This window comes from Trematomus bernacchii, unplaced genomic scaffold (genome assembly GCF_902827165.1).
Source record: "Trematomus bernacchii unplaced genomic scaffold, fTreBer1.1, whole genome shotgun sequence".
Lineage (NCBI taxonomy): Eukaryota > Metazoa > Chordata > Actinopteri > Perciformes > Nototheniidae > Trematomus > Trematomus bernacchii.
Window position 1 is genome coordinate 3,372,308 of NW_022987782.1, and position 20,195 is coordinate 3,392,502.

The window sequence follows — 20,195 nt, forward strand, 5'->3', positions numbered from 1 at the left end:
CCGGCCTCAAACTGGGCAATGTTTTGGAAGCTTTCGTCTGTGAAATGCCGGTTCTTCGAACCTCTGGAGGAGGAACACGCCGCTGCTGGTGTGGCCATAGCTCTTCGGGATTGGTCCATTTCGTTCCGGGTACCGCATGACATCAGGCGGTATCCGGAAGAATCAAATGGGCAGTGACGTATCTCCAACGAGGCGTTTTGGGGAGGTATCTGTGTTAGAGTTTTACTCGCTACAGGGTGTACTTTGAGGGTTTTGACTCTGCACACCGTTTACATGCATAAAAACCTTCATAACACACAAGGGGACGGGTAATAACCGGAAAAGCATGACATGGGAGCTTTAACTCAAATTGAACCTATGGCGTAGTCACATTTTGGGATAATTTACCATATTAATTGATTTTAGACTGACCTAATGCCGAAAAGGAAATTATATATATATACACACACACACACACACACACACACACACACACACACACACACACACACACACACACACACACACACACACACACACACACACATACATATACATATATACAGTTCTTACTGTCATCATGGCAGCCATGTCCTTTAACCTGTTAAGCCCTGAGCCTGTTTTTCAGGTCTCAGGCTCGAAAATGACATTCCCAGAACAAATGACCATATCTTCCCTTCTAAAAGGGTTAAATTAATAATCTTTTTTCTCAAAGTAATGATAAACCTGTGAGTTGGATGTAGTCAGAATCAATATAGATGTTTTTTATTTTAAAGAAAATTCAGATTTTACATAGTAAAAAACTGTAAATTATAGTGTCCGTCCAAAAATTATTTTTTACTTATAGTGAAAACTACCCTTGGACGATGGGTTAGTATACAACATATAATAAGTACCCTGTATCAAGATTGATGCAAAACAAGTGACATTTGACCTTTTTAGAGAGATTTAGCAAAAAGAAACCACTTCTGGGGTCATTTGGGTGGATTTTCCATATCTCTGGCCCCCCTTGCTCGATGTTGATGGTTGACACCTCTTTCTGACCGTTAGAGCCAATAGAATCGAAGGGGGAGTCCCCCACACACACACATTGTGAAACAAAACGGTGGGGGCTTTGCGCATGTAATATTGCATCAGAGTGAACCTATCTCTAGCTTTGACATCTGGAAACGGAAAAGCAGTTTTAATGCTTATGGATTATCAGAAATCATTTCAACGGGACACAGACACATTGGATTAACCTATGGATTGACTTCAGCAGCGTTTTTATCGTTTTAATGCCATTGAAGACCACTTTGGAGAGACTACAGAGCCAAGGTAAAAATGTTAGCATTTTTAGCTACCTAGCGTCACCTGTTTTGATGTCCGTTTTTGCTTATAACGTCGCCATTTCGTATAATTCAGTGATAATGTGGGTGTCCATCAATTCTGTGTCACCTCACGATGTGAAACGATGTCATGGATGTAGAGAAGAGATAAATAATAAGGTTTTGTGAGTGATCTTCGGTGCATTAAGGTGTTAGCATTTTTCGCTCGTTGCTAATTCAGAGGCTCAGTGTTAGCATTGTGGGTTTTCTTTTAAAAAAAAAAAAAAAAAGATCAGTTAGATGAGTTTCTTCCCGTTACATGGATATAAAACATTCATAGTTTTATTAAATGAACATGCCCTCAGACACTGTTTCCTGCAAGATGTTGCGGCAGTACCCCGGTACCGGGGTCTCTCGGGCTTAACAGGTTAAACGGTGTGCGATAGACATGGCTCGTGAAGTTTTAAATCCTGATGAAAAACAACAAAAAAAGGTTGTAGAGCTATTAAAGCAGGTGCCGCTGTCGGCTAACACGGCAACCAGAAGAGTAGAGGTTTTAGCGGAGGAGTGTTTATCCAGTCTACTCACGGATTTGAAGAAAACAGAGGCTATATCCCTAGCCATAGACTCGTCCTGTGACCGAACTGACATGGAACAGCTGTCTGTGTTTGTACGATTTTTTGATGGGAAGATATTCCGGGAAGAGCTGCTGTGTTTGCTTACTCGGCCCGGGCGCACGACCGGGGAAATAATCTTCCACGAGCTGACACAGGAAGAAAATGGTAAAAAAAGTCTTGTACCATTTCATCGTTTTGTGGAGAACGCTGTAGTACCCGATCAAAGCGTCAGACACATCCACGCCACCCATGCTTCGGTTGTAGTCCAACACAGCGTCAGGAACGGGAACAGTCTTAGTCTGCCACACACCAGCCTGTTTCACTTTCCGCTGGACCGTCTGACCGCTGGTAGCTTTGGAAGTGAGCGCTTTTTGGATGCAGGCTGAGTGGCCAATACTGGTGCAGATCTCTTTCTAGAAGTTGAGGAATGTGAGGGTGAGGCAGGTGTGGGCTGGGTGAAAGTAGACAATGGTGAAGCCATTTCATCCTCATCTCCATCACTATGAAAACAAATGTGGAAAAACAAAGAGATTAGATTAATTCCTGTAATTCCTGTTTCCTTGGCAGTAAACATGCCATTTTGAGTGTGTGAATGCAATACATTTAGTGACTATAGATGAACACTGGCCTATACTTTTAGTAAATGTAACAGACAAGAAACACTATTTTTGTAAATAATCCCTCTAATTCCTGCCAAACATGCCATTTTGAGCATACATTACATTACATTACATTTGGCAGACGCTTTTATTTACTATATGAATAATCGTACACCAAATAAATAAGTAATAGATAAAAACTGAGAGATTACATACGTTTCCCGTGGTGGAATTTCATCATCAGAGTCACAACGGTCCGGGTTCCGTTCTGGCTGCAGGAGTTCCTCGTCGTCTGACTCAGAATCAACAGGTAACATATCTGCATCGCTTTCAACATTAGTCACAATTTCCATTGCCTGTAAAGTAGTAAGCATCTCTTTCCTGCAAGCCATTATTTGACCAAAGTCAAAGTATAGAAAAAGTCCTAAACGCAAATCTTGTAATCTGCTCTGTTATCTGCTGTCCACTCTGTGCGCTCTGGGTCCTGCTGCAATTCCTGTTGTTTACGTAGTAAACACTGCGTAGAGTCTGGTGCGTAATGGGTCTGCCGCTGGCTGTCATACTTTATACTTTACGCAGGACAATATCTATGGAACCCATTGGTCGATTTGAGTGATTTACACCTTTTTCTTAACCATTAGATCCAATAGAATCCGATGGGCAGTTCCCAAATCCACGTAAACATTACCATTGCGGACGTAATAGAGAAGCAAACGAAGCATATCTGAAAGTACAAGCCTTGACTGCAAAACTTTATACCCAGTATATTTCCATAAATATGATGATGGATTATCAGTAAACATTTCTACGTGACACAGAGACATTGGATTAACCTTGAGCTGCGTTTTGATTCCGTTGAACACAACTTTTGATCACAAATCAAAAAAGGTAAGATGTAATTATTGTAATATTTTTGAAACCGGATGCTATTTACTTTCTCTTTTCTGGCTGAAAGCTCCGCAAATTCGGGGTCGTACAGTGATGACACTACATGTATGGAATATGTGGAGTCTCAGCTTTAATCGGATATCTTGTTTGTGCAGTTACGATAAGTAATAAGGGCATTTTGAGAGTGAGTGCTGTGCAAAAGTCTGTTAGCATTAGTTAGCATTTTTTCGCTCAATGCTAATTCAAAGGCTTGGTATTACTCTTGTGTTTCTTTTAGCTAAAAATGGTTCATATCTTCAGTTAGCTGAGATTCTTCCCGTTAATCTGGTGCTGCACATTAATAGTTTCATAAATGTTAAGAAGCCCTGAGACATTGTCTCAAAAAAACCAGTGGGAGGGGTCCAATGGGGGGATCGTCGTCCTTAACAGGTTAAGGAGGCAGCCTGAGCAGCAGTTGGCAGCTATATTGTTGACCCCACCTGCACGCCTAAAAATATCACCAATGGCCAAATCATTCACCAAGTTGTGTTACACCTAGGTTTAACAATGACAGTACTCTGTTGCACCAGCTGTATTTAAAGGGGACCTATCATGCAAAATGCACTTTTGTACGTCTTTTATACATGAATATGTGTCCCCGGTGTTCCAGGGAACTCACCAAGTGTCAGAAAACACAACCCTCTCTATTTTCCTCCATACCCAAATCTCTAAAAAAGGGGCTGCAACGGATCTGATAAAAACTGATCCAGATTTGAACACTGTCCTGACTTCAGGACGGTGGCGCTACGGCTATTGGGCCAACTCTCCACCTATCAGGGAAATGTGGGGTTGGGCCACGGCCGGCCATTGCCGCTCGAAAGCGCTGGAGACGCTGTAGTACATATGCCAGGCCTGTAAGTGGCGCTGTAGTCTGCCACAAAAGCAGCAAAGAAGACTTCCCGCGCATGGTTGCCATGGTTCCCCTTCTGTTTATTCTCCGCTGTGGCTTTTTTTCTCCCTCCCCGAGGCAAGCGTTTGCTCCTGCTGCTGTAATTCAATGCAATCCCTCCCCGTCGAGGCAAGCACTGTAATTCTCTCTGGTTAGTCCACCAGCAGATGACAAACACCCACCTCTCCGCCTCTTCCAAGGAACGAGGGGACTGTGCGGCAGAGTTTCAGTTAGGTTTTCTTTCGCCGGTCAAGATGTCCGTTAAAGTTTAAATCTTCCGGACAAAATTTGAAAAGTGCCGGTCAAAGGTCTTCTTTGTTATTTATTGAGCTTTAAAACAAATGAATAACGACTCTATATAATAATATAATAAAACACGGAGGACGGAGATCTATTTTTCTCCCCCTCTTCTGACTTGATCAGAGCACGCTCCCCTCTCCTGCAGGGGGGCGTGGTCAGCTGCAGCTCACAGAATCAGCCCCCTGCAAAAACAGGGCTGGAGAACAGCAAATAGAACAAAATGAGGCATGGCTAAAATGCATGATCTGTTTGGTATTTTGAAAACAGAAACGTATAAATATACCTTATATAGGTATGGCCCTACAATATATCATTTAAATATAGCATGATAGGTGTCCTTTAAGTTCTCTCTCAAATAATCACTGAATAAAAAATGCTAAAATGAAATAAGGGGACATAAGCTAATAATTAATAGTATAAATAATTGCAGGAGTAAATAAATAAGAGAATGAAGAAAAACGGGAAGAAAAATAACATTGAAAAAAATACTAAATTAATGTATGCAAAAAGTAAAATAAAGCATAAATACAAAGTAATTCATTAATATATATACACATAAATCAAGTACATAAATGCATGAATATAAGTTGGTAAATGAAGAGGGCTCTAATATGTTTTAAATTAATTTATGTTCATCTATGTATTTATGCATTTCTTTATCCTTTCCTAAATGTACTCCCTTTCTGTCTGGCTCGAGCTACCACGGCATTATACAGATGTAGCACTCCAGATAGGACTCCACCCAGCGGATTCCAACCGAAAACCCAGCAGATCCCAGTGGCTGGGGGCGTTGCCAAATTGCTAAGAGGGCGTTGCCAAATTTCCCCATTTGTTCAATTACAGGATTTAACCATGAGATGGCGCTTCATTCACAAATACACAAAAACAACTGGGTGTTGTAGACCTTAGTCTGTTTGCAATGTTTGCTGCTCTGCAGTTGTGTTTCCTGAATACTGTAGCATTTAATCACTTATTTGTTATGGTTTTCACAGGCTACTATAACGAAAAAACATCAATATTTTAGATCAAATAAAGTATATCTAATCTTGTTATCTTAATTGGAATTCAATAATATATAGTCTTTATATATTAAATAATCATAATAATAATGTAAATGTTTACACTTTTTTCTTTTTTATGCTCAAACTTTTACCTTTACAATAGTTTGCTTTAATATGCAGTATATTTTTTGTAATATTGTTGTGGTTTACACAGTACAGTATATCGAAGTAAATCAACTCATACATTATCACGTATTATACAGTAAATATATTGTATTATTAAGTAATATCATACATTAACCGGATGCCATATATTATAGCAGATGCCATATTGAATGGATGAACACATTTATGCATCAATAATTACAAAGGAATATTTCTAAATATAAGTTGTACAAATTATATGTATTTAATACTAATAACATAATGATTCATTTTACTTGCAGATGATAATACTTTTCACTTGGGCTATTGACAATTTTGAATGCAGGACATTTCAAAGTCAAAGTCAATGTCAGCTTTATTGTCAAAAATTCTACATTTTTTATGATATTCGAAATATCGTTTCCCGCAGTCCGACAGTGTGACATGTATACATAAAACAAAAAGGGCCTAGATAAACGGGGTATACATTTAAACAAAACAAAGAGCCTAGATAACCGGGGTATACAGTTTAAAATGTCAATAATATATTTAAAGTGTTCAAAGTACGGTTTCAGTGCAGTAGCGGAGATGGGCAGAAAAGTGACTGGTGCTGGATGAGGGAAGGTTGTGTTAATTTGCTTCTAATACGTCGTTTTAACTTGGTAAATAAATTGAATACTTCTTCCACCTCGGATTTTAACCTGTCACTGCTTTTAAAACTTTAATTAAATGTTTGATATTTCCAGAGACCCTTTCAGACCGGCAATGCTGCCCTGCATGTAATTCCGATTGTCCATCGGAATGTAACAAAAGTCAAAAGTCTCCCATCCCCCCCTTGGGGACACATTCCGATGGGCAATACACAAAGACAGCTAACTGGGTAACAGTATGTTCCCTGACAGTAGTTGACTTCTCAGCTTGTCACTCAGAGGGGGGTGTGGGCTGGTGAACGGTATGGTCAATGTTTGTAAACACTGTGAAATGTTGACTTTATTTGATCATTTCAGTAAAAACTAACATTCATATTTCAGAGAGGAAGAGACACTGCATAAATATGCAAACCTACAGTTAGCTTTACTGCTGGAGAAGAGAGATCGGGGGGGGGGGGGTCGGGGAGATCTGTGGTTGATGGGCCATTAGGTGTGTAAACACACAGCTGATCACCTGAGAGCTGCCGTTTCATTCAGACTGTTTATAAAAAATAAAAAAAACGGTCTGATTTTAACATTGCACAACAATTAACTCAATGTGTGATTGTTATAGCAGTAATATTAAACACTAATAATACAGTAAACTATTAACAATAGTATAATATTATAGCCCGTTTGCCCATGGTGAGATGACGAGGCTTCATTAAAAATAAACCTCTTTTTAGTGAATTACTGAGTTTGGTCAAGTTAATAACGTTTTAATGAAGTTGACTACAGTATATTCATATTTGTCAGTGCTTTCATGTAAATTCGGCAAACATAAATGATCGTGAAGATGATGATTAAAATAGGATTACAAATCGGTAGTGAGACTGCATTTCCTCCCGTCGGATGTGATATAAAAACAAACCGATTATTTTTGTAGTTGTAAACTCACGTGGATTAAACCACATTTATTAGTGCTTTCATGTCAATTCGGCGAACATATGATACATTAAATGATCGTGAGGATGATGATTAAAAATCGTTTGTTTGAGCCGGTCTGCATTTCCTGATGAAAAAACAAACCGATGGTTTTGTACTTACGCCAATGTGGATTAAACAACATTTTTTTGTTAAATAAAAACATGGTGATGTTTTGTAAATGATTAGATGTCTCTTATTTAGCACAGAATATGATCCTATCCGTGACATATGGATCTTAACAAAGATCCGCTATATCAGATTCCTGTAGATCTATCAGCTGTTTATTTCACATGAGTTCCAGTGTGGCAGCTTTTAAATCACTGCTCCCCCTGGTGGATCCATGATCCATTGCAGCTGGTTTCATTATAATTAAATGTATTTATCAAAGGGGCGTATCAAGTCCTGCGGGGGGTTTTCCTTTCAGCAGGGGCCCACCCCGTGCCGATCACGGGCCCACATGGGTAGGGGCGTCCGAAATGAGGTGCTACATCTGTATAGCAAAGCTAACTTTGCTATCTAATGCTAAGCCTAATGTAATGGACTAACGAAGAGTAGAGTTGATATAAGAAAGTATTAAATAGTGTTAACTAAAAATACGGCACGAAAGGACGTCCAATGTAACTTTAATTACTAACTCTCTCACGAATTCCCGTGTGTATCTGTGCTGCGACCACCGCATAGAGACAGACATGATAGCGAACGACAATGTGGCTAAGGCTAAGCTACTACTGTAATAGGCCTATTATCGACGCAACCTAATTGCGACAGAAACATACATAGCCCTCCTAATAGTGCATTCGGGCTTATGTTTGGAGGGCAACAAAGCACAAAAGGGGCTGCTGGCTCTGGTTCATGCTTAGTACAAGCAGCACCCAACTAGCTAGGCCTCGTTTCGCTAGCTAACTAGCATTGTGAAGCGCGAACCTGACTTCACGACGAATATACACATGCAGACAATACTATTCGTCTATGTATAGCATAAACACGTTAAATTAACTGTTCATCTTCAATAATGTATGGTTAAGCAGCGGAATATTAAACAATTAGACTTACCTAAAGTCCGTCGGTCGACGGTGTAGGTTGAAACGCCAATTATTTTTCTTATTTTTCTTTGATTAATGGCGGGGTAGCATCTAGAAAACTCCAAGGGTGTTTCTCAATCGCGAGTAAAGCTGCTTCAGAGCCACTATTTCAAGCATACTACGTCATCGAGTGCCGCCGAAGTACTGTTCCAATCTCCAGTATACTTGGAAATCTACCAAGCCCGGCGTACTCCGTTTGGAGAAATATCGAGTCTGCACATGAGTAGACTTCGCGGTCTTAAAATCCCCACAATGCTTTGCGCACGGACCAATTTCCCCAAATCTGTGGCGGAAGATGTAAGGCGGGGCCTCTCATATGACGCACACCTGCACACTTGCTAGCGTGTTCCACACTTCGTTTTCCAAATGCCAGGAAGTATTCTTGACTCGCTTCTGAAGCAAGATGCTCGGCAGACATGTGCTACCAAGCAAGCGTACTCGCGATTGAGAAACACCCCCAGTCTACGTCCAGTGTGAACAGTCAACGTCAGTGACGTCATGCTTTGCGCATAAAGGTTCTTCCTTCCCTTTATGGGATCTAATAGAATAAACTGTACTAATTGTCTTACATTCAGTTTATATTCAACATATTCACGTTGTGTTTAATTGCTTGAACAAATACACTTTAGATTTGACAGATTTCAGTTATATTTTATCTGAAAATATTGCTTCATATTTATGTGGACCAAGAATCAGTTTTTTGAGTGCATATAGTGCTTCACATAATAAAATATACAAGGGCTGTAGCCTGATATGTATTATATGCTTTAGGAGCTGTTTGTGTTTGTTGTTCAATGTGTAGGTGTGTTTTGTAGAGTGTATGTGTGTGTTGTACATTGTGTAGGTGTGTGTGTGTGTGTGTGTGTGTGTGTGTGTGTGTGTGTGTGTGTGTGTGTGTGTGTGTGTGTGTGTGTGTGTGTGTGTGTGTGTGTGTGTGTGTGTGTGTGTGTGAGTTGATGCACCAGGCAGACAGGCAGGTCTCAGTAGCTTATCTGACATATAAATTGTCAAAAATGGTACATTCTTCATTAGCCTACGAGCTCCCCGTTCGAGCGAATAACTATTCCTTCACAATTTAGCATCACATTGGATATGGGCTGAAGGTGTCCTGGATTGGAATTTTTCCGATCATTTCCCTAGGAGGAATTTGTAAAAATGTGCTTAAAATGCAAGAAAAACGCACATTTTTCAAAATGGCCAACTTTCTAGGGGGCGGGGCTAATTGAAGCCAATTTGAAATATGTCCGCAATTCCATGAGGAATGTCTTTGCCAAAATTCGTGAAGTTCGGAGAAACTATATGTGACTACCACACAATAGGGGGCGCTACTGAGCTGTTTTAACCAACATTTTCGAACACCAAGTCTGTATGGCTCAATATGTAGAGCAGGTCCACCCGGATAAGTGTGCAAAATGTCAGGTCATTCGGAGTTACATTGTACATTTTTCCAAAAATGGAAATGGCCATAGGTGGCGCTAGCGAGCATGTTGGACAATTTGAACACATTGACTCCAGAATGTTGAATTTTTCACCGATCCTGGAATCCATGCAAAATTATACACATTTTGAAGCGTCCTAAAGCCCTCACAACAGGGTTCTAAGAACGCTAGGAATAATAATAATTCCACCAATAACAATAGGTTGCTCGCACTTGCCGTTGGGTCCTAGCGCTCTCGTGCTCGGGCCCTAACTAACAGAGTTTTGGCAATCCTACAACGCAGCACAGACGACAAGACGACTCTGATCACTACAAAACGACAATGCTACTTGGTAAGCTAACGTTCGCTAACTAGCAATGTGTTTAGGGTCACGGTCACTATACGACCAAAGTGTTTCAAGTATTAATTAATTTTAGCTACCACTTTTACGTGTTAAAATATGTATGCTTTTGTATGTTATACCATTTGCAAAGTCACCGCCGCAGACCATGTGTTTGGATGATCAACCGAGCTACCGAGTGGTGGGGTGTGATTATTCCATCTTTCACACACACTCAGTGGGTGCAGAACTTCAGGATGTCTGAGGAAACCTACATCTACCTGTGCAACAAATGTCATGGAGAGGCCTATGATGATGAATGGGATGCGCCAGCAGCAGCAGAGCCTGGGGTAGCAGTGGCACAAGGTGCAGAGGAGGAGGGCAGGGACATACGAGAGGGTCTGATGCGCTACATGAATAGATAAATATTCATTGTACTGATTGTAAATTGTATTGAACATAAATACATATGTTTTACTCTTTCATTTTCTTTTATCAGAATTGACTATTTAGTAAATATTTGAATTTCAAGCAGCAGTAATTACTGCCCCATAATAATAACATTTGAGAAAATAACAGATCATGAAAATAAAATCTTTCTAATAAATTAAGAAAGTTGTTTGTGGTCCGTTTTGTTTGTTTAGAACTACTATTAACACAGAGGAAATCACGATAAAGATACTTGTTACAAACAAAACAGTTTAATCATCAAACAAGTGGAAATAACAAAGCAAACTATAAACATAAATACAAAAGTGTAAAACACAGCAAAACTATATACATAAATGCAAGTGTAAAAGGCCATTAAGGCCAGCTGCAGGTGCTGCTCCTGCTGGGCCAGATCTGCACTGTGCATCTCCCTCAGGACTGTGAGGTGCTCCTCTCCTCGTTTCCTCTTGCCTGGATCAGGGGTTCCCAACCTTTATTGTGCCAAGGACCGGTAGATACATTAAAAAAAAAATTGCGGACCGGTTGTCAATTTTAACTGATTTTAATATTTACTCACCACCAGCAGGTAGCAACAGAGGCTAATTGTATGTAACAGCCTGAACAAATACTAGAACAATATGCATCCAAAACATATTAACAAAGTTTAAAAAAGAACCGGTGTTGTTTTTTGGTTTTTCGGAAAACCAAAAAACCGACGTTATTCAGTTTTTAAACCTATACGGGAAAACAGATAAATCAACGTTTTGGTTTTGTTTGTATGATTTACGGATAATCAGTGAATGCTGGGAAAACGAGGAGAAGGCGCATTATGAAGGAGGTGTGTGTGTGTGTGTGTGTGTGTGTGTGTGTGTGTGTGTGTGTGTGTGTGTGTGTGTGTGTGTGTGTGTGTGTGTGTGTGTGTGTGTGTGTGTGTGTGTGACACTGGCATTTGTTTTCAGAAGATATTATGATAGTGTCGTTCGTTCCGGTGCACTCCGACAGCATTTAGCACGACATCGAGATTAAGATTAAACTAATTTATTTTGGGAACAGCCGCATATATGCCGGTGTCGGACAGACACAAACACACCGAACACACAGAGCTGAGCTGAGCAGAGCACATACACACACACATCATGCGCCTTGGTGACTGACTGGACATCTCCTTCATAAAACTAATAAAAGGGGGAGTAATCGGGCAGTTCGATGTGTGTAGATGTGTGTGGTTAACACGTAGCGGTCAGAAAGAGGTGTCAACCATCAAAATCGAGCAACGGGGGCCAGAGATATGGAAAAAAAAACATTTTCACCCTAATCACCTCAGAGGTGGGGTGGTTTTGGCTAAACCTCTCTAAAAAGGTCAAATGTCACTTGTTTTGCATTAATCTTGATACAGGGTACTTATTATATGTTGTACTTTGGATTCCTAAAGCTTTTAGTCTACTAACCCAACTAACTAATTTTTGGACGGACACTATAATTTACAGTTTTTTACTATGTAAAATCTGAATTTTCTTTAAAATAAAAAACATCTATATTGATTCTGACACTTCTACATCCAACTCACAGATGTAACCTTGCTTTGATAAAAGAAATTATTCATATAACCCTTTTAGAAGTTAACTTGTAGTCATTTGTTTTGGGCATGTCATTTTCGAGCCTGAAACATGAAAAACAGGCTTGGTGCTTAACAGGTTAAAGGCAATGTACCATTCCCATTGGATAACGGAGAATTTTTCACCCAAAAACACCAGATTATACCTGTTAATTACACAACATTGATTGGTTTAAATTGTGTACAATGCGTTTGTGTTTTTCCCCTTCGATTCTGAGAAACAAATTTTTAGTTTAGGATGACCGAAGACACTACACTACCCATAATCATCAGCTATCCTTTGGGACGACACCAGTCCGCTTTGCTTGAAAAACCCCGTGATTAATCCTCAAGCTCTGTGATTGGATGTTGGAGTGGCAGTGCGCCAATGTTACGCAGAGTGTCAATCCAGGATTCGAACAAGTCCACCCCCACCCCCCAGAACTAAACATGCTGGCTATTTGTGTGTTTCGCAACATGTTCTATGGCGCGTCTCTACTGGGAATTGTAGTTTTATAAGATGTTTTCGTATTTCCCATATTTAGAAGTTGCCAGTATTAAACTGTTTACACCCCTGGAGGTTTAGGGGATGGGAAACACTTTGATGTTATCACATTTTAAAAATATAATCCATAAATTGGTGAAAATTCCTGTGTCCATAATGGACAGCATTCATATACCCACATGACAGCTCAGGTTAGAAGAGTTTTATTTAATAGCTGGTCTTATGTCTGTGACCCCTCCTGTTGTTAATTGATAAGCCTTGAAACATGCACTTGTCAAGGTTCAGAGGCACATTTTGCAAATATGGCAGTAGCCATCCATCATCCCAAGTTGGGAAATGTTTTTGTTACAGCAGCATGTAAAACATGCAATTTATTGTTACTTTGTAATTCTACTCAAGGTTCAAGGCTTTTATTAGTCATACGTACATAGCTACAGTGTAGTTATAACGATGAAAATCTTATGTTGGAGGTCACAGGCTCCTCCAACAGAGTAACACAATAAAACAGAAAAACAGAAAAAATAGTGCAAGTAAATACAAACAAAAAAGATAAGGCTGAGTGAGTGTGTGTGCGGAGATCCGCGGAGCCGCGGCTGAGAAAAGATAAGGCTGAGTGAGAGTGTGTGTGTGAGGAGCTCCAAATGGACCAATCCGTGGAGCCGTTACGTCACTATGACCAGGAAGAAAAAAATGGAAAAAGAAAAATCTCCAACGAGGCGTTCTGGGGCAGCATAGACAGGTATTTTCTGTGTTAGAGTTTTACTCGCTACAGGGTGTACTTTGATGGTTTGTGACTTTGCAGACCATTTACATGCATAACAAGCTACATAACACACAAGGGGACGGGTAATAACCGGAAAAGCATGTCATGGGACCTTTAAAATATTGTCTGATCTACACCTAAGTTACAATAATCAACAAAGACAACCTGTTTTAGCTAATAGACCAATTATTGTTTTGTTCTTTTCCATATTGAAAACATCATTCAAACACTCACAGTGTAGGTTGGAAAAAGTATGTGAACCCCTAGACATTAGCTAATTGAAAATCTTGTTTTAATCAGTGAAACAAGATTGGAGATGTTGTTCGAGCTACTTTGACTTATACATATTTGTAAAACATTAACCATTTTGGGTTTGCTATACACTAGAAGCATGTGCTGATGTAAACCATGCCCCACAACAAAATATCCCAGAAGACCTTCGAACAAGAATTGTTGATTTGCATAAAGATGGAAAGAGTTACAAAGTAATATTGATGTTATTGGGAAAGAATGCGCAGCATTGCATTATGCCATGGTGTAAAAAGGGCACTGCAGACAATCATGTCAACATCATCCCAAAGTTTGCTGATTCGGGGCCTGGACAGTTTGCCCTAATCAAAAGAAAAAATGAATTCTTAAGTTTATCAAGATATCCTGCAGGATAATGTCAGAATGGATGTCTGCATGCTAAAGCTCATCTGAGGTTGGGTGGTGCAGAAGGACAATGACCTTAAAAATCGAAGTAAATGTAATATAGAATGGCTTAGTACAGAGAAGACCTGCCTTTTGGAGTGGTCCAGTCAGAGCCTAGACCTTATCCCAACAGAGATGCAGTGGAATGACCTCAAGAGAGCCGCTCAAACCAGATATCCTGAGAATATGGCTGAACTGAAGCAGTTCTGTGAGATCCAAAGGTCCAAAGATTCTCCTGAACGTTGTGCAGGTGCTACTGGAGTGTTTGTTTGAGGTTATTGCTGCCAAAAGATGTTTTTATTTTGGCAGCAATAATTTTTCCTGCCACGTATGTGATTTTCTCATCAGTATTTAAGTGAGCATGACCTTGTTGCATACAAATTACCTCTGTGCAGCTCAGTTATACTCTAATCATATTAATCTAAACTCAGTGTGACTTCATATGTACACCCAAGAACTCTTTTGTATTCACTGAGAATTGGACATTTTAAGCTTATATAATAATCCATTTATAATGCAAAAGTTTAATAAAAAGTAAAAAAGGGATATCATTGTAATTTTCTCTGGCAGTCCTTTGGGAGTGATTATACCGCAGCTGACATCGACTGCGAGCAACCTTTTGTTTTGTATGCTCAAAAGGATTAGTTGTAAGGGCCAATATGTACAATACTTCTGACAGTATGTTGACGGATTATTTTTAACAATGACGGAAAACCCTGAAAGCAGTCTGTTATTTTGACAGAATAGAATAAACTCGGAACAGCGACAAAGTTACCCCGCAGCGAGGCTCCGGCGCAAACAGTTCACGAGCGTGCTCTCTGTTTTATCCACAACTTTTTAGAAAATTGAAAAAAGAGAAAGGATATAATGTTGGTTGTCTCTGTTCATCTTCCATGTTTACTGGCAGACTGGAGACAAGTCATTTGTAAAATGGAGTATTCAAATAAAACTGTAACATAGAGAAAAGAAAAGGCCTATATCAGTCAGCTGAATTATCAATCAGTAATGATAGCCACATCGGACCATGATGAAGGATAATGGTCAAACAATAAAGTTGTTCTATAAATTACAAGTGTGGCTGGGGTTTTTGACCTCTTCAGTGGCAGCCACAGCTTGAATTTCATTAAGCCTCTTAAACTCCCTTGGGAAACAAGCGTCCTCTGAGGACATTTTGTTTTTCAGAGACTATAGCAGGTTCAGTTTTTAGAAAACTAGATAACCTAAGGCATCTTGTCTGGAACGAAGCCAAACATTGTTCCAATGTAAATTCTGGCAAGGGAAAAACTGGCACTGCCATATATTTTTTTTTTGCCCTTATACACTTAAAATACATACGTTTATTCAGACGTTTGGCTAGAAAGAAAATGACACACAAGGCTTAACTGCATCCTAAATGAATATTTAAGTTCCAAGATGTATATACCACTTCTATGAAACAAAATAATGTCTTTGTTAGAGAAGATGGATTGGAAGAAAGTGCTTATATAAATACAAATGCTCTATGTGCCTCTGTCACCAGGGACAAATAAAGGGATTGGAGTTCAATTGAATTCATAATCTTTTGTGGTAAGGCTATTGCCAAAAATACAGAAAACTAATCCTTTGAATAGATTTCATCAACATGTCAACTCTGAGTGCTTGTTGCTCTGCCTGCCTGTTTTAGATACTCTGTCAACAAATAAATCACTCTTTCCCACTAAGGCTTACATGTGTTATTTCAATGACACACTTAATGAAGATATAAAAAGTCCTTCACTCGAATTGAAAAACATGAGGAAGTGTGTTATGTACTGTATCTTTGTTTAATACAGTTTGCTTTAACCACACATCTGAAGTAATCTTGTTGCAACATAATTACACATCAACACTCCTTCAAAAGAGATACAGCTAGAGTTACTTCCTGACATATTTGATCACCACAAGTACAACTGGAGGATGGACTCGGAACAGCGCCAAAGTTGTTCCGACAAAATGCAGTCCATGACACCGTCTAAGGACTGCAAACAACTACGGATTTCTGTCTTTATAATCCAATGTGGTCAAACTTGGGCCTATTCGGTGAAGGGCCATAATAATGCCCAGTGAGATATCATATCCAGGTGGTTTTGTACATTTTCTGACTTTCTCATTGTGAATGACAAATAGATTAACACATTATTGCACTGAGCTACAGAGAGGAAGGAAGTGGGCTTCTGATACAGGGGATTTAGCACTTTGGAAAGCTCCTTATGCAGCCGCATTCAAAATGTCAACCAACCTGAGCTGAATCAAACTGCTTCAATGTATGGATTCATTTAGACTGTGTTCACTGGGTGAACTCCGGCTCATATTTGACAAGCTCGCCATAATGGATTTGACTTTGTGTGTGTAATAGTTCCGCAGGTTGACCGAGGGCACCTCTTTTATCCCCTCGTCGAAATCGCAGCTCCTCATTGCAATCTCCAGCTGTTTTTGTCTCTTGTAGAAAAGAGAAAATTTGTTGAAAATTTGTGTAATTGGAAGCACAACTACTAAGATCCCGGCCAGAATGCACGCAGAGGCTGTCAGCTTTCCCGCTATGGACAGCGGCACCACATCTCCGTACCCGACGGTGGTCATACTGACAGTGGCCCACCACCAGCACGCCGGGATGGTGGAGAGGTCCTCGCTGTCCTCTTTCTCCACTGTATAGGCCATGACAGAGAAAAACGAAACCCCGACGGCCAGGTAGAGCAGCAGCAGGCCCACCTCTTTGTAACTATTCCTGAGGGTGGACCCCAGGGAGCGGAGCCCCGTGGAGTGACGGGCCAGCTTCAAGATGCGGAAAATCCTCATCAGCCTTAACACCTGTGCAACACGTCCCAGGTTGGCCAGAGCCGGGCTGCTCTCCAACACAAGGTTTCTAAGGAGTGTCAGGTAAAACGGAAGTATGGACACCAGGTCGATTATATTTAACGGGTGCTCGAAGAAATGGCGAAGATCTGGCGCCACCATGAACCTAGCGACCAGTTCGAGGGTGAACCAGCCGATGCCAAAATGCTCCACAGTCTCGAAACAGGGGTCCTCTGTGGGTTGCCCATCACTGTCCAACAGGCTGTACTCGCTCATGCTGTTCATGCACATTGTGGCAATGGAGCCTAGCACCACCAGAATGGAGAGGATGCTGATGATGCGGCTGGCCACCGAGTAGCCAGGGTTATCCAGCATGAGCCACACGCGCCTCCGTGCGCCCCCGAGTAGCTGCTTGTCAAACTTGGTGGCGTCGCTATAAAACTCCAACAGATCGTCAAAAGAGGAAGTGGTGCTCCCTTCATCGCTCCTCTCATCCCAGTCCTCCCGGTCCTGGTCCATCTTCCTACAGTGGTAGGCACTGCTGCAGCAGGAGTCGATGAAGAACTCGTTGATGCCCCAGTACTCAATCTCCTGGCTGAAGGAGAATATGCACAGCTCAGCCATGACGTGCAGCCTCCCCGTGTTGTAGAAATTCAACACGTAGGGGAAAAGTGCGGGGTTTCTGTCAAAGTAGAACTCTCTCTCGGTGTCGTCGTAGTCGTCGCACAGCTCCAGGATGGACTCTTTAGACTGACATTGGAGTAAACGTGCAAGCCTCGTCTCGGGGAACCTGGATAGAGTATCGGACTGAAGACGCTTCTTGAAGCCGCCAACATTGATGCAGATGGCGGCGTTGTCATCCATGTGAGCCCTGCCGCCTGGTCTCCCCAGGGTCTGACCCGTCATGTCTGAGAAAGGGAAATATAGACGTAGATGACGTCAGAACAAAAAAGTTACAGACCAGATCATAATGAAACAAAGAGGAAGAGACAGGCAGCACAAAGAGAGGGGGGAGTTATTTCCAATGTTTTATTATGCTATGAATAAGTGCCACACTTGCTTGTAAGGTTTTACTCCGAAATGACAGAAAATGACACAAAGGTTTTGCCTTGAGACTTCTCTTTCAACTGTAAAAATAATAACTTACCTTAAAGCGGGGTCAGCTCACTAACTCCCACGAGTAAACTCTGCATTTTGACTGCTGTTCGTATCCAAGTTGTGGCCCTATTATAAACGCAGATCCATCTTCCCCCCTGGAGTCTCTGTCAACTGGAACAAACAGGAGGAAGTGTCTTCCAAAAGGAGTCGGTGCGATGTTAGGTATAATGTTACCCCCACACAGAAATACATTTACGGTCCACCACAAATATACCCGAAGGCTTGTTGTTGCTGGTAGTCCTTAAATCCTGCACCCGCCGGGTTTTACGTCTCCCTCGGTAACAGGTATCGGCTACATCTCTGACAGAGGAGTCCGGGAGCCAGAGGAGCTGAAACACGCCTTGCCGCTACTGGCTGCGCGGGGGAATTCCACTCTCTCTCTTTCTCCTTCTGTCTCTCTGTCTCTCTCTCTCTCTCAGTCTATCTGTCTCTCTCTCTCATTCTCTCTCTCTCCTTCTGTATCTCTCTCCTTCTCTCTCTCTTCCTTCTGTCTCGCTCTCTCTCTCTCTCCCTCTCCCCCCTCTGTCTCTCTTGCCCCCCTCTCTCCTCTCTTTATCTGTTGCTGCGCAGCAACACGTAGCTCTCCTCTGCTCCGCCCCCCCTCCATCATGCCGTTCCACTGAGGGGCGAGGCGCGGCACCGGGAGGAGAGGGAATCTGACACGACACAAGGGATGATAAGGGATGCATTTCCAGTGTAACTTTTAAATTACTGCTGTAGCCCCAAACCGTTAGTTACACAGCTCTACTGCACACTACAGTGACATGAATATGTACCAAACATACAATATTGCAATATCTTATCATTCAGGCCCGACACGATCCCAAGACAATACTGACTACGATGTACATGGTATTTTTGTAATTTGTAACGTAATCCATCGGATCACTGACCTGAGAATAGAATAGCCTTTAATGAAGATTTTAAGAGATTATTATACCGCTCTACTACTCCCTCTGCGAGTGGGACCCAGCAACCCCTCAACAAACAAGTTCCCCATCAATATCATTACAGCAGACAGTCTTGTTGCAGACTGAAAACTCTGCTGGTTTGCTTGTCCATTAAACCTATCAAAACATTTTTTAATACACTTTTACACTTACCCAGTCCGGTGTTGCAGTCCGGCGTTGCTAATAAGCCATAGCTAAATTAAATGTAATGTTATGTTTGTCATTATAATCCAAACTTAAGAGTCCTCTATGTTTAGGTTTTTAGAAAACACGTGGCCCATAGTTGTTCCCAAAGTGAATGCTTTAACACCAGGGGCCTCATTTATAAATGTGGCGTACGCTCAAAAGATGGGTACATGATGCGGTAAGCCAACACAGTCTCACTCCCTGATCGTCCAAGAGCGACGCTTGGTCAGGTCCTTTGGCGTGCAGTTGTGACGCACCGAGTCTCCTTCAGCTTCATAAACAAACGCAATGAGCTTTTAACTGATTGCAATGTATTCCCATCAGCGGCTGTATTTGACGCTCAGCCCTTATGAAACAAAAATATATTGTAATATATTGGTAAATATAATACAATATACTGGATCATACATTTCCATATATGGGAAAGTAGTCCTTATATTTTTAAATATATTGCAATATATGCATGGACCATGTATGGCTATATATTGATACATATAAAAAAAAAATATTGCAATGAAAACAAAAACTGCACTATACATTTGTATATGTAATAGTTTTATTGAAACACTCATTTATCTTTCATGAGTTACACAAGTTTACATAAAATTGAACAGATATTCATAAACAGTTATCTCACTTCGTTTTGTATAGTTACCCACTTTCTATATGAACATATGTTTGATGGTATATATTAAAAAAGTACAAATACTCCATTGTCCATTGAATGATGGAAAATAATATACAGTTTATAAATATATACAGACACACACATATATGCACGCATATATATATGCATATATGCACGCATATATATATATGCATATATATAAATATGCATATATATATGCATATATATATATATATGCACATATTTTTTCATTCTTGAA

At 40.7% G+C, this 20,195-nt stretch overlaps 1 protein-coding gene across 1 annotated transcript; it reads right to left on the minus strand.

Annotated features, from left to right (window-relative positions):
* Window positions 1–15,989: 15,989 nt before the first annotated feature.
* On the minus strand, window positions 15,990–18,604 carry LOC117497402 (potassium voltage-gated channel subfamily S member 2-like). Its single transcript, XM_034149380.1, has 2 exons — window positions 18,162–18,604; window positions 15,990–17,922 (listed from the first exon to the last, which is right to left on the minus strand). Exon 2 carries the CDS (start codon window positions 17,918–17,920, stop codon window positions 16,481–16,483), a length of 1,440 nt encoding a protein of 479 aa, XP_034005271.1. The 5' UTR covers window positions 17,921–17,922; window positions 18,162–18,604; the 3' UTR covers window positions 15,990–16,480.
* Between the last annotated feature and the right edge of the window lie 1,591 nt (window positions 18,605–20,195).

Coding starts and splice junctions, on each gene's coding strand:
- LOC117497402 (XM_034149380.1), bottom strand. CDS start 17,920: ATGACGGGTCAGACCCTGGGGAGACCAGGCGGCAGGGCTCACATGGAT.